Raw genomic sequence first — 15969 nt, 5'->3', positions numbered from 1 at the left:
CTGCGATGCAACAGATTCTCACTATGTGCCCGGCTAATGACAACTTAGTATGCAAGTGTATGTGATGTGTGCGCACAGGACAAGCGGGCCACACATGCAAGGCCAGCAATAAAGGGGGCGATAATTGTGTTTTTGATCATTTGTATGATCACTTGGCCTATCGAGAAGCCAGACTACAAAAATATTTAATTTAAAAAAATTTAAAAAAAAACACAAGCAAAGCGACAAAAAGAAGAAAATCAGAAGCCCTGTAATCGGCCGATGAGGACATTCACTGGTGGGCTCAGTGACATGACAGATCACACTCTGGGCAGACAATGGCCTGGTGTCGGCCATTGTTAACGAGCCTTCACACAGATACTCTGATTGCCCAAACAGTGAGAATGGGCCAGCTCATCAGAAGCCTCCAGGCACTGCGGTGTGTCAGAGCTTCCTACTGGGGACTGACTGCAGCCCCAGCTCTGAGGGCTCCTGGCCGGGCAGGACATGTGGGAACATATGCCAGCTGGGGCCAGGGAGAAACTTTCCTGCACACACAGCACCGGAGGGCGGCCAGCAGGCTGAGGGCACACGGCGGCTCCCACGGCAGCAGCACTGGCTATATCCGCCCTTCGTAGCGGATGCCCCGCAGCACAGCCCGTAGGGGCCCAGCCCCGCCGGCTCCCGCACACCTTGGGGCGCAGCAGTGCACGGTGCGGGCAGCGAGTGTCGCCAAGGTGCGGTGTGTTGTGTGCGCTGACCCCCGCCCTCCTCACCCCTCCCCACTTCCAGCCCCGTACGACCCACGGTGCATGCATGGGCTCCCGCTCACCATAGAGTCTCTCCCGCAGCCGGCCTTCTCCACCATCCCGTCAGTCTGCAGGCCTTTCGGCACCGCACTCTCCTGTAGCCACTTAGCCGCCCGCCCCGGCTTCCCCTCCGTTTCCGTCTCACTCCAACCTCCAGGCTGCACTAGGCCCCTCCCGTACTGCGAACGATTCAAATGACGTCATCGCGCACATCGAAACGGCAGCACGTTCCTCTGACTGCCACGCGCATGGCGGCTGAGTAGTGGAGGCCATATTGCTCCACCCACATAGGCCCCATAGTGTGCGCTGTTGGAGACGTAACCGACGCATTTGTCTTATTTACCGATTAGGCGCTCTGTGTCCACAAAACTGATTATTGCGAGAAGTCGAGAAAATACTTATTCTCCACAAATTCATGGCCATACTTGTATGTCTAGCGGCCATATTGGTACACCCGAGTCCAGGGAGAGCCACTGTACAGAACACACTGAGCAACTGTTTGGATCACGCTCACACTTTTTAGCTACTAATCCAAGTGTATGCTTAAATAGCAATTCCCTAATATAATCTTCCTAGGGAGGCTCGGGTAGGCGATCATAGTATCGGCCCCAGTGCGATCCAACAAAACATCACATTACACTCCGACCAATGTTATTCTATGGGGCTGTGCACATATCCAACTTTGTCCTCCGACGGAGTCTGTCCGAGGTAAAAATCGCAGCATGCCTTGTTTGCATTTAATGTTTGGACTTTACTCACCCATACAGAACAAGGAGTGCGTGGAAAACAGTGGACTGCAGTCAGATGAGTGCAGAACGATTTTCACAGAATGAAGATGGAGACATGTTTGTTTTCCATCTTCTCATTTTAAAAAATTGGATCACACTATGATCAAAATCAGTAATATACTAAAACTCACGGAAAAAAAATATGGGTCCCATATAGTAACAAATAATATCCAAGTGGTTTCGTGTATTTACCCATAGAGTAACCGGATAATAAGTGTATACTCTCAATGCACATTAAGAAACAAAAAATTGGAGTTCCATACACATAAATTAGTTAAAAAAGTGTACATTTTATTACAAATACTATTGCACAATTTATCACAATATAACAACAATAGAACAAACAAGAGACCCCAGTAAGAGACAAGTAAGTCTAACGCACTATGTTAAGGACATCCAATACTTAGGTTAGCACTGATTTTATATGAACAGTACTTGTATTGGGTGTCAGAAAGATTTATAGCCATTATGATTTGCAGTGGTTTATACTAGTACCATTGTGATGGTTTATATAATTTACTTTCATGCCTGGGACTTGTCTCTTACTAGGGTCTCTTGTTTGTTCTATTGTTGTGTTATATTTTTTAACTAATTTATGTGTATGGAACTCCAATTTTTTGTTTCTTAATATGATCAAAATCAGCCTGATTCCCTGGGATGAGAGAATACGGTTGTGTGACCCTGGCCGTAAAATGACTTTAGGAAGGGAAGTGCTTTACTAATGTGTAGCGTGGGTGTATTCCAGGCTTGGATTGATAATCTGCCCCACCTGGCATTTTTCCGCTGGGCCGCGATGTGTCCATTCATACTGGGATGCAGGACGGCGGCGCCCGCTCATCCGGCCATCTGCCCGCTCATCCGGCCACCAGCCCGCTCATCCGGCCGCCAGCCTGCTCATCCGGCCACCCGTCCGCTCATCCGGCCGCCAGCCCGCTCATCCGGCCACCCGGCCGCTCATCCGGCCGCCAGCCTGCTCATCCGGCCCCCAGCCCGCTCATCCGGCCACCCGCCCGCTCATCCGGCCACCCGCCCACTCATCCGGCCTCCAACCCGCTCATCCGGCCACCAGCCCTTTAAATCTGCGAGTACAGCAGATCTATAGGCGCACATACGCAGCAGTCAATGCTCATATGGTTAAGAACGCTCTGACATTGGCACGTCAGGGCATTCTTTGTGGGCGGAGATAGCGCACGCTGCTCTCCCTCCCCTATAACGGAGGCTGCAGCAGTTGGTCGAGCTGTGCAGCTAATTCCCTGGCCTTTTCCCTTACCTGCTCCAGAACTGGCTGCAGGCTGCCTACTGGGACTGGGGCTTATGAGTTATCATAATTATATGTTCCCCGTCTTAAAGTGAGTGGCCAGTTCTGCACCAGGAGCTTATTTGTCCAAGAGATGCTATGATTTCTATAGGAAATAAATAACTTGGCACGCAACTTGTTTATGGTGATGATTTTGAAATAGCTTTTTATTTTGGTGGCAGTCCTAAATTAATAAACGTTTCAGTCAACACCAGACCTTCTTCAGTAAACTGCATTCAAATACATAACAGAATACAAATAATTGTATATCATACAATAATAGGTAAAGTCAAATAAGAAACAAAAAAAGAGAGATAACAAGATAAATCTCATACCAAATGAGTGGATTGTGATGGATCAGAGGGTAGGAGAGTTAAGGAGAGGATAAGAGGTAACTTTTACATACCCGACTGCTTATATGGTAAATATGTTAGATGTCTTTGGACATTAAGTGGGTCCTTGAACATGGGATTAGAACATAGATGGACTTAACAGGAAAGATAGTTTCCCTGCAATGATGAGAAATGAATTCCGTGGTTAGGTGTCCAGTATAGGTGACGCAAGTAATGTGTCCTGTCTGTATACTAACCGGGTGTGGTTAAGGACCAATGTCACATTTGGGCCTAAAGCGTCAGGTTAGTAATCGACCGTGGCTGAAACATAGCATATAGATATTGGTAAATACCCATTGTATAGGGAAGATGCAAACAAGTACCAAATATATGGGAAATATATAGGAACTCTCACCTAATACAAGTCGCTCAGTGTGGACAGAACATGAAGAGGCTATACATCCACTGTGGTTCCAAAATTTATGGATAGGTAGTCAGTGTGTTAGCTGCACTGTAAGGTATTCGGAGGGGTACGTATTGTACAGAGTTCAAAAACATAAAAGACCTCACCATGTGTGAGGAGACTGTAACATGTATATTGTGGCATCAAGTCGCTAGAATACCAATTAATAATGGTGTAGGCGTCTGCAAAAAAAATTTATGTAAGAAATAATCAAGGAAGAGCATATGGGGCCAGGGAGAAAATGGTCCTGGGTATACATATGGCCGTGTTTAATAAATGAGCCCAAAAGGAAAAATGCGCTGAGCTGTAGCTCACCTAGTTTATGAAGTACATCAGACTGCCTAATGTGCAGGGCGTACTAGGTCTTTTATGTTTTTGAACTCTGTACAATACGTACCCCTCTGAATAGGGATGGCACCTATATATGTTCTCTTTATATACCTTACAGTGCAGCTAACACACTGACTACCTATCCATAAATTTTGTGAAGTCCTATCACAATCAGCCCCTACAAAGATCACCAATGTTTTTTTGCATGATGTATGTGATGGGGCTGGGGGAGGACAGTGTGAAACAATAATGCTGCTTGTATATTGAAGGATAATTAAGAACAATAATTTTCAGGGTAGGTGCACACGGTCAGTAAACGCTGCAGGTTGGACGCTGCGTACATCCGCAGCTTTCAATACGTAGCGTCCGGATGTTACAGCAGCATACGTGTGCTGCATCCAAAGTGCTGCCAATTACTGACTGCACATACCCGTAAAGGGGTTGTCCAGGCTTATCGCAAAGTCTGCACTCTGCATTCTATATGACTACACAAGCTGTGAGGATTCTCCAGCGCTGGCTGGAGCAGGCGGTCACATGATTAAATATGCAGGATGCATACTTACAGACATATTCTGAATAGCTTGCATAACCTCACTCAATATACACTGCTCAAAAAAATAAAGGGAACACTTAAACAACAGACTATTATTATTATTTATTTATTTAGCACCATTAATTCCATGGTGCTGTACATGAGCAAGGGGTTACATAGAGGGTTATAGATATCATTTACAGTAAACAGGTTTACAGTGACAGACTGGTACAGAGGGGAGAGGACCCTGTCCTTGCGAACTTACATTCTATGGGATAGTGGGGAAGAGACAGAAGGTAGGGGTGAGGTGGCGACTCTGGCGGTGGTGAGGCGGCGGCTCTGGCGGCGGTGGCTCCGGCAGTGGTATGGTTATTGTAGGCTGTAGGCTTTCCTGAAGAGATGGGTTTTCAGGTTCCGTCTGAAGGATCCGAGGGTGGTGGATAATCGGATGTGTTGAGGCATGGAATTCCAGAGGTTGGGGGATATTCGGGAGAAATCTTGGAGGTGGTTGTGTGAGGAACGAATAAGTGTGGAGGAGAGTAGGAGGTCTTGGGACGAACGAAGATTACGTGAGGGAAGATATTGGGAGATTAGTTCAGAGATATAGGGAGGGGACTGGCTGTGGATGGCTTTGTAGATCAGTGTTAGTAGTTTGAACTGAATTCGTTGGGGGATTGGGAGCCAGTGGAGGGATTTGCAGAGGGGAGAAGCAGGGGAGTAGCGAGGAGAGAGGTGGATTAGCCGGGCAGCAGAGTTGAGGACAGACTGGAGTGGTGCAAGACAGTTAGCTGGGAGGCCACAGAGGAGGGTGTTGCAGTAATCGAGGCGGGAGATGAGAGCATGCGCAAGAGTTTTGGTAGATTGTGGGCTGAGGAAGGAACGGATTCTGGCAATATTTTTGAGTTGGAGGCGACAGGAGGTGGCAAGAGCTTGGACGTGAGGTTTGAAGGACAGGGCAGAGTCGAGAGTTACCCCGAGGCAGCAAATTTCAGGAGCGGGAGAGAGCGTGATGCCGTTTACCATAATAGATAGATCGGGTAGGAGGGATACGTGAGGTGGGGGAAAGATGATGAATTCGGTTTTGTCTACATTGAGTTTTAGGAAGCGAGAGGTGAAGAAGGAGGATATGGCTGACAGACACTTCGGGATTCTGGACAGCAGGGAGGTGACATCTGGTCCTGAGAGGTAGATCTGAGTATCGTCTGCATACAGGTGGTACTGGAAGCCATGGGACTTTATGAGTTGTCCTAGGCCAAGGGTATAGATGGAAAAAAGTAGGGACCCTAGGACAGAGCCTTAAGGGACTCCAACAGAGAGAGGGCAGGATGAGGAGGTAGTGTGGGAGTGGGAAACGCTAAATGTGCGGTTGGATAGGTATGAAGCAATCCAGGACAGGGCAAGGTCTTTGATGCCAAGAGAAGAAAGAATCTGTAGCAGTAGGCAGTGATCGACTGTGTCAAAAGCAGAGGACAGGTCAAGAAGGAGGAGAATGGAGAACTGTCTGTTAGCTTTGGCTGTGACTAAGTCATTTGTAATTTTTGTCAGGGCAGTTTCGGTGGAGTGGTGGGGGCGGAAGCCAGATTGGAGGCTGTCAAGGAGAGAGTTAGATGAGAGGTGGGAGGAAAGTTGACTATGGACATGCTGCTGAAGGAGTTTTGAAGCAAAAGAGAGCAGTGATATGGGGCGATAGCTGGGCATAGCAGTTGGGTCAAGGTTAGTTTTTTTGAGGATGGGTGTGATGGTGGCATGTTTGAATGCAGAGGGGAAGGTACCAGAAGAGAGAGATAGGTTGAAGAGATGGGTTAGGGCCAGAATAAGCGTGTTAGTGAGGTTGGGGAGCAGGTGGGAAGGGATGGGGTCAAGTGCACAGGTGGTAAGGTGTGATTTGGAAAAGAGGCGAGTAAGCTGTCCTTCGGTGATGTTGGAGAGGAAGGTTATTAGGGAAGGGCAGAGGTCTGGTATATGGAGTGGTTGGGGTGGTGGACAAGTAAAGGTTTGCCTTGTTTGGTCGATCTTGTTTTTGAAGTAGGTGGCAAAGTCCTCGGAAGAGATGAAGGGAGTTGGAGGTGGTAGTGGTGGGCGGAGGAGAGAGTTAAATGTGCTGAACAGTTGTTTTGGGTTGTAGGATAGTGAAGATACAAGGTTAGTGAAATAGGTCTGTTTAGCCAAGGTGAGGGCTGATTTGAAGTCAAATGTAGCTTGTTTGAAAGCAGTGAAGTCGTCTGGCAGGCGTGTTTTCTTCCAACGCCGCTACGCAACCCTGGATGCTTGTCGAAGTTTTTTTGTGAGATTGTTATGCCAAGGTTGCCTATTGGTTTGTCGCACTGTGCCATGCATGAGAGGAGCGACTGAGTCTATGGCTGATGTGAGGGTGGAGTTATAGAAAGCGGTGGCGCTGTCCGTGTCGTGCAGTGAAGATATGGAGGACAGGGGTAGGAGAGAGTCTGAGAGTCTGTGAATGTCTAGATGTGTGAGGTTTCTGCGAGGATGTGGTAATGGCTGGACATGGGGGGCAGGTGAGGAGGACAAGGATGAGAAGGTGAGTAGATGGTGGTCAGATAGGGGGAAGGGAGACGTTGTGAGATTAGATAAGGAACAGAGGCGGGTGAAGATGAGGTCTAGTGTATGTCCGTCTGTGTGGGTGGCTGTGGAGGACCACTGGGTGAGTCCAAAGGATGAAGTAAGGGCCAGTAGTTTGGAGGCTGCTGGCTGGTGGGTGTCAGTAGGGATATTAAAGTCGCCCATGATGATGGTTGGGATGTCGGCAGAGAGAAAGTGAAGGAGCCAGGTGGAGAATTGGTCGATGAAGGCAGTGGCTGAGCCAGGTGACGGCCATTTGGAGATTGGAGGGAGTGTAAATACGGACTGAGTGAACCTCGAAAGAAGGGAGGATAAGGGAGGGTGGGGGTTGGATAGGGTTGAAGGAGCAGTTTTTAGAAAGAAGGATACCCACTCATCCACCATGTCTGTTGCCAGAGCGAGGAGTGTGGGTAAATTGGAGGCCACCGTAGCTCAGTGCTGCAGGCAAGGCCGCGTCAGGGGGCGTCAGGCAGGTCTCAGTGAGGGCCAGGAAGGAAAGGTTGCGGGAAGCGAAGAGATCATGGACCATGTGGAGCTTGTTGCAGACAGAGCGGGCATTCCAAAGTGCCCCAGAGAGGGGAAGCAGGGTGGTGGGGGTCAGTGGCACAGGTTTCAAGTGTGAGGGGTTGCGAAAGTTTCTCATAGTGTGAGAAGGACAGTGTGAGGGGTAGTAATGTATGAGGCGGGGGGGCAGGATTGGGGGATGTGTCGCCAGCAGTGAGAATAAGCGGAGAAAGGGAAACAGGTAGGTGAAGGCAAGTGATGATTAGTGGAGCAAAAACGGTGGGGAAAATGTGAGTATGGTTAAAGAGCAGGGGAGGAAAAGAAAGGCAAGTAAATTTAGAAGATAGTGATTAGTCTTACCGTCTGTCTGATTTCTGGACTATTTCTGCAATATTTCTGATGACACTTTAAAGATGTCACTTCAAATGATGTCACATCTGACCAAGGCCATATCTGACCAGTACCATGCAACTTATACCATTTGAAGAGTCCATGAAATGAAGCCAGGTGAGAGAGGAAGAGGGAGGAGAAAGGAGGTGGGGGGCAGTTCACAGCAGGGAGCAATTCACAGATTGCAGTTAATAGTACATTTGATTAGCATCAAGGTTGGTGAAGGATAGGATAAGATGGGTGGATAGAGCTAGGTGTGAGGAACATGTGCATGTGCGTGTGAGGAACATGTATAAACAACATAATATAACTCCAAGTAAATCAAACCTCTGTGAAATCAAACTGTCCACTTAGGAAGCAACACTGTTTGACAATCAATTTCACATGCTGTTGTGCAAATGGAATAGACAACAGATGGAAATTATTGGCAATTATCAAGACACACTCAATAAAGGAGTGGTTCTGCAGGTGGGGACCACAGACCACATCTCAGTACCAATGCTTTCTGGCTGATGTTTTGGTCACTTTTGAATGTTGGTTGTGCTTTCACACTCGTAGTAGCATGAGATGGACTCTACAACCCACACAAGTGGCTCAGGTAGTGCAGCTCATCCAGGATGGCACATCAATGCGAGCTGCGGCAAGAAGGTTTGCTGTGTCTGTCAGCGTAGTGTCCAGAGGCTGGAGGCGCTACCAGGAGACAGGCCAGTACACCAGGAGACGTGGAGGGGGCCGTAGGAGGGCAACAACCCAGCAGCAGGACCGCTATCTCAGCCTTTGTACATGGAGGAACAGGAGGAGCACTGCCAGAGCCCTGCAAAATGACCTCCAGCAGGCCACAAATGTGCATGTGTCTGCACAAACGATTAGAATCCGACTCCATGAGGATGGTCTGAGTGCCCGCCGTCCACAGATGGGGGTTGTGCTCACAGTCCAAAACCGTGCAGGACACTTGGCATTTGCCACAGAACACCAGGATTGGCAAATTTGCCACTGGCGCCCTGTACTCTCCACAGATAAAAGTATATTCACACTGAGCACATGTGACAGACGTGACACAGTCTGGAGATGCCGTGGAGAGTGATCTGCTGCCTGCAACATCCTTCAGCATGACCGGTTTGGCAGTGGGTCAGTAATGGTGTGGGGTGGCATTTCTTTGGAGGGCCGCACAGCCCTCCATATGCTCGCCAGAGGTAGCCTGACTGCCATTAGGTACTGAGATGAGATCCTCAGACCCCTTGTGAGACCATATGCTGGTGCGGTTGGCCCTGGGTTCCTCCTAATGCAGGACAATGCCAGACCTCATGTGGCTGGAGTGTGTCAGCAGTTCCTGCAAGATGAAGGCATTGAAGCTATGGACTGGCCCGCCCGTTCCCCAGACCTAAATCCGATTGAACACATCTGGGACATCATGTCTCGCACCATCCACCAACGTCACGTTGCACCACAGACTGTCCAGGAGTTGGCGGATGCTTTAGTCCAGGTCTGGGAGGAGATCCCTCAGGAGACCATCCGCCACCTCATCAGGAGAATGCCCAGGCGTTGTAGGGAGATTATACAGGCACGTGGAAGCCACACACAGAACTGAGCATCATTTCCTTGTCTTGAGGCATTTCCACTGAAGTTGGATCAGCCTGTAATTTGATTTTCCACTTTGATTTTGAGTATCATTCCAAATCCAGACCTCCATGGGATATTCATTTTGATTTACATTGATCATTTTTATGTTTTATTGTTCTCAACACATTCCACTATGTAATGACTAAAGATTTGCAACTGAAATGTTTCATTCAGTGATATCTAGGATGTGGTATTTTACACAGCAAAAACGGGGCAAAAAAAGGGGGAGAAGGTGTTCACACCGGCCAAGCATAAATAAATGGTGCCAATATACACACGGACATTAACCCCTAAAGGTATCCTGTATGCTGGTATTGTTAGTTACATTATTCACTGATCTTGTATTTGGCAGAGCACTGACTCTGAGATATATATATATATTGGCCCCTTTTATTTATGCTTGGCCGGTGTGAACACCTTCTCCCCCTTTTTTTGCTGTGGCACTTGTGCACCTTACTTATTAATTCACCTTTTCAATATTTACTTTTATGCTAATGTTTGATGCACTTTTGCAAATTTTAAATAACATTCTTTTTACTTTATTGGATGGTCCTCACTTTTTCATGTTCACTCATTATTTATTCTACTTCTTTCAGCATCAGGTTTTCTTGTAATACCTTACTGTGGGCTATTTTTTTATATTTATTAATTGTACTATTATATGTCATGAAGTGCACATCTTTTCCATTTTTCTATATTTTTTGTAATTTGACCTTCTGCTATCAAGATAAATATACGTATATCCTAGCCTGGATTTATTTTCCTTCTTTTAGTCTATGGTTTTGGGTTTTAGTTTTACCCTGTACCTCATATATCTTGTTTAATATATAGATAGATAGATAGATAGATAGATTTACTATATTTATTCACCTTACTTATATATATATATATATATATATATATATATATATATATATATATATATATATATATAATTTATATAGTTTGCTGGTTTATTTCACAATAGCAAGGTGACATTAACCCTTCATTACCCCATATCCCACCGCTACACGGGAGTGGGAAGAGAGTGGCCAAGTGCCAGAATAGGCGCATCTTCCAGATGTGCCTTTTCTGGGGTGGCTGGGGGCAGATGTTTGTAGCCAGGGGGGGGGGGGGGGGCAATAACCATGGACCCTCTCCTGGCTATTAATATCTGCCCTCAGTCACTGGCTTTACCACTCTGGCGGAGAAAATTGCGCGGGAGCCCACGCCAATTTTTTCCGCCATTTAACCCTTTATTTTAGCAGCTACAGCACCCAAATTTTGCACATACACACTACTAACATTAGTAGTATGGAATATGCAAAAAAAAGGGGATATAAGATGGTTTACTGTATGTAAACCATGTCTCATATCATGTCGGGTTTGGGAAGGAGAAATGAGAAGCCGGCAATTGAATTACCGGCTTTTCACATATATCGCGCTGAATTAAATATAAATACAGAATATATATATATGTGTCTCAATGACATATATATATATACATATATATATACTGTATATATGTTTTAACGAACATTTGAGCACATAAATCCATTATGTCGGATTTGCAAGCCTGCGACAAAATATCGCAGTACGGATGCCATACGGATTACATACGGAGGATGACATGCGCAAAATACGCTGACACACCCTGACTACGGATGACATACGGACCACTATTTTGGGGACTTTTCTGCGTATTACGGCCGTAAAAAACGGACCGTATTTACATACGCTGAGTGTGAGGCCGGCCTTATCCTGTGGAAAGGTCATTAATATCTCCTGACTGGACAACCACTTTAATTTTTTCTTTATATGGTTGTAACATTAAAGGAATTTTACAACCAGTGCAAATGTTTAGTCATCAGTGCTGAATACGAGCAGAGTGTAATATTTGGATTTGGCTTTACTAGGAGCACTAGCAGTTGACATGTGACTGGAAGTACGCTTTTTACCAAACAGATTCTCATCCATATCTCTTAAAGGGGTCATCCAGTCTAAATCCACAAGTGTCTGCATTCATGCTATGTTTCACTAGTATGTATATTGCAAGTGCGAATATGGCCCGGCGTTTGCATATCGCCTACCCGCGGTCACTTGACCGACTGACCACCATTCCCAGCTCCGACACCAAAGAATCCCCACAGCGTGCAGTGTGTACGACGTGAGGAATCACAAGTCTACAGTCACATAGAGTAACAGAGTAAATGCAGACTTGGGGACTTAAATAACCCCTTTAAGAGAAATGGAAATGAATCTGATAAAAAGCATACTTATGGCCATGTGACAACTGCTTGAGCCACCTAATAAAGCTAAATCTGATCATTGCACTCTGTTAGTATTCAGCACTGGTGACTAAACATTTTCACTAGGTGGAAAACCCCTTTAATAAGGTGGGAGGATGGGCTGAGTCTATAAAGTCTAATCATCATAATATGACCTGACCTTAGGTCCTCCTGCAGCTAGGGGCATACATAGAAGTCATGGGGCTCCAAAGCAGACATCCTACTTGGGGTTTCCCCTTCCAAAACTAAAAAATGTCAGTGGGCTCACAGCACATAGGTGCAGTCACAGAAGGCTGTATCTGCCAGATTCTTAAAGGCAGAGAGAGGGACATGTAGCACTTAGACTACTTTCACACTTGCGTTTACCTGATCTACGGCAGGCTGCGGACTTCCTCCGTGAAGCCCCGCCCCCGGCCGCACCTCCGCAGCTAGCTCCGCCTACTTCTGCATGCGGCCCGCATGCGACCTCCGTACCTATCTTTAACATTAGGTACGCAGGTCATGCGGCTGTATGCGGATGCTGCCGCATGCGTCATTTTGACGATGCGGAAAAAAAAATGCTACAGGCTGCGTCCTACGCTGGTCGCCGCATCGTCAAAACGACGCATGCGGCAGCATCCGCATACAGCGGCACGACCTGCGTACCTAATGTTAAAGATAGGTACAGAGGTCGCATGCTGGCCGCATGCAGAAGTAGGCGAAGCTAGCGGCGGAGGTGCGGCCGAGGGCGGGGCTTCACGGAGGAAGTCCGCAGCCTGCCGCAGATCAGGTAAACGCAAGTGTGAAAGTAGCCTTACAAAGTCATTTTCCCCTATTACACCCCCTTAGTGATCTCACCCACTACGATAACCCATTAATGGTCACCATAAAGAATGATACCAACACATTTTTCCATGAACACAGGATACCCTCACAGTGAATTCCATCACAGTACCCTCCACATGTACAGCATGATTCCCATTCAGTGCCCACACACAGTGATGACCCCACAGTCCCCACCCATACACACACATTAAGATCTCCAGTGGCCCCAACACTATTTGATGGCTCCTACTGTTCGCCAACATAGTGTAATGGCACCCAAAATAATCCCCTGCACATACAGTCTGGTGGTCCCTACAGCCAAAAAAAGATTTGCGTGTAGGCTGCTTTGGTTTGTGTGCCAGGGCTGATTTTCAGTCCCTGTCCGACCCTGATGTATTTTTCACACGAGGTTCTCTTATTACAGAAAGCTATTGCAGTCCCATGTAAGGCTACATGCACACTTGCATTTGGACATTGTATTTCTATCACTTTTATTAGCAGTTTGTAGAATGGAACAAACAGCACTTCATGGAGAACTTTTTTCCATTCTAAAAAATGAAGTCAGATGGATCCCTTAATAATCAACAGAATCCTTCTGCTTCCAAGAGCATCATTTACGCAACAGATTCATTTTGACATTAATTACATTTGTCTGTTCTTAAAAATGGAATGTCAAGCACTATGTAACGGCCTTATGTACCTTTCCTCTGTGTGGTCTCCTGATGAACCTAAAGGTCTCTATACACATTAGACTATTGTCATCAGAACCAGGGTCGGACTGGCCCACCGGGACACCGGTGAAATGCCCGGTGGTCCCCGCCCCAGAGAGCAGGAGGAGGAGGAAAAAAAAAAGGATGCGGGCCCTTTAAATCTTCGGGCGGCGCCGACTGCCGCCATGACCATGGGCCCCCTGGTGCCAGTGCTGGCATCGGACCCCCCTTCTAATACTCCCCTCTACTCGTTCCGGCGGCAGCTGCAGTGTCTTCAGCGCCTTCTGACTCTGCGACGTTTCAGGGCAGAGGGTGCGATGACGTCATCACTGCACGCTCAGCCTCTTTGTCCTGAGCGTTGCAGAGCCGGAGGGACGCTGAGTGCACCGGACCAGCGATGGTCAATGGGAGAGGTGAGAATTTAACTTTTTTTTTAATGTATGGAGGAACAGGGGGGGGGGGGAGCATAATGCTGTGTGGAGGAGTGGGGGCATAATACTGTGTGGATGAGCTGAGGGGGGCATAATGCTGTGTGGAGGAGTGGGGGGCATAATACTGTGTGGAGAAGCGGGGGGGCATAATACTGTGTGGAGTGGAGGAGCTGGGGGGCATAATAATGTGTGGAGGAGCGGGGGGGCATAATACTGTGTGGAGGAGCGGGAGGGCATAATACTGTGTGGAGGAGCTGGGGGCATAATACTGTGTGGAGGAGCGGCGTCCCATAACACTGTATGGAGGAGCGGGGGGTCCCAAAATACTGTATGGAGGTGCAGGGATGCATAATACTGTATGGAGGAGAGCGGGGGAGCATAATACTGTGTGGAGGAGCGGGGTCCCATAATACTGTATGGAGGAGCAGGGTCCCATAATACTGTGTGGAGGAGCTGGGGTGGGCATAATACTGTGTGGAGGAGCACGGGGCCCACAATACTGCATGTAGGAGCAGGGGGCCCATGATGTGCTGTATGGAGGAGGATTATATGGGGCCCATAATACTTTATGGAGGATTATGTGGTTGGCCATAATACTGTATGGAGGACTATGAGGTGCCCATAATACTGTATGGAGGAGCATTATATGGGACCCATAATACTATATTGAGGAGCATTATATGGGGCCAAAAATACTGTATGGAGGAGCATTATATGGGGCCAATAATACTGTATGGCGGACTATGTGGTTGGCCATAATACTGTATGGAGGACTATGAGGTGCCCATAATACTGTATGGAGGAGCATTATATGGGGCCAATAATACTGTATGGAGGAGCATTATATGGGGCCAATAATACTGTATGGAGGAGCATTATATGGGGCCAATAATACTGTATGGAGGAGCATTATATGGGGCTAATAATACTGTATGGAGGACTATGTGGTTGCCCATAATACTGTATGGCGGACTATGTGGTTACCCATAATACCGTATGGCGGACTATGTGGTGCCCATAATACTGTATGAAGCACTATGTGGTTGCCCATAATACTGTATGGATGACTATGAGGTGCCCATAATACTGTATGGAGGAGCATTATATGGGGCCAATAATACTGTATGGCGGACTATGTGGTTGCTGTACTGTATGGAGGAGCATTATATGGGGCCAATAATACTGTATGGAGGACTATGAGGTGCCCATAATACTGTATGGAGCACTATGTGTTGACCATAATACTGTATGGTGCACCGTGTGGTGCCTATATATTGTACTATATCTGTTTTTTTTATCTGTGCATCAGGAATCGTGGCATGTGTTAAAGGGGTCCACTGATAGTCTTTCGCCCGAAGCCCATGAAAACCTGGAGCCGACCCTGGCGACAACGCACATCAGGATGAATGCCCGCTGCAGCTGCGACAGGGCGCTCTTCTCTGTGACAGGCCATGTGTTGAAGTCACATAGCAGTTTTGTTAAAAGACTAGTGCAGCCTTTGATATGCCGGCGGCCTTTCAATGCTACTGCTATGTGACGTCAGCGCGCGGCCTGTCACAGAGCAGAGCACCCTGTCACAGCTGCAGTCGGCAGCCATTGTAACGACCACGCCGAATATGAAGCCACAAGAGGATGCTGGGGAGCACAGGAAGGTGAGAAGAATCCCCCCTCTGTAGTTGGGCAAGGTAGTGGCCAAGGAACGGACATAGGGGCCCAGGGAGGGTACATTAAATAAAGGGCCCAGAATGAGGATATTATTACTGGAAGGGGCCCAGGATAGGGACCTTATTAAGGTGGACATTCGGGTCCAAGATGGAGACATTAAATAAAGGGGCCAAGGATCTGGCAACTTATTAAATAAAGGGGTGACATAATTACTGTATTGAGGTCAGGATGAGGTACATACATTATTGGTTTATGGTGGCAAGTGGGGACATAATTACTGTAGGGGCCAATCAGGGGACATTATTACTGCTGTAATTTATTTTTGAACTTACTGTCTTCCATGGGGAGAACAAAAGGGGGTCCTGCTACTGTGCAGGGTGGCACTATGTCTTTTTTTTTCTTCATCTGACATAGTATAGAAGTCGAGGAAAATAGTGGGGTATGTGCTCTGGAAGCGATCAGCTATAG

At 47.2% G+C, this 15969-nt stretch overlaps 1 protein-coding gene across 2 annotated transcripts in view; it reads right to left on the bottom strand.

Annotated features, from left to right (window-relative positions):
• Nucleotides 1-997, bottom strand: part of ARID3B (AT-rich interaction domain 3B) — a 59681-nt gene extending 58684 nt beyond the window's left edge. Inside the window, exon 1 of one of the 2 annotated variants that reach the window (XM_077264025.1) lies at nucleotides 812-997. In XM_077264025.1, the coding sequence (XP_077120140.1) occupies nucleotides 812-847 (36 nt within the window). In that variant the 5' untranslated portion in view covers nucleotides 848-997. The remainder of the gene's footprint in view (nucleotides 1-811) is intronic. The other variant, XM_077264024.1, reaches the window with a different exon arrangement.
• Nucleotides 998-15969: the final 14972 nt, after the last annotated feature.

This window comes from Ranitomeya variabilis, chromosome 5 (genome assembly GCF_051348905.1).
Source record: "Ranitomeya variabilis isolate aRanVar5 chromosome 5, aRanVar5.hap1, whole genome shotgun sequence".
Taxonomy (NCBI): domain Eukaryota; kingdom Metazoa; phylum Chordata; class Amphibia; order Anura; family Dendrobatidae; genus Ranitomeya; species Ranitomeya variabilis.
The sequence above is the reverse complement of the archived record's forward strand: the minus strand, read 5'-3'. Positions and strand labels throughout refer to the sequence as shown.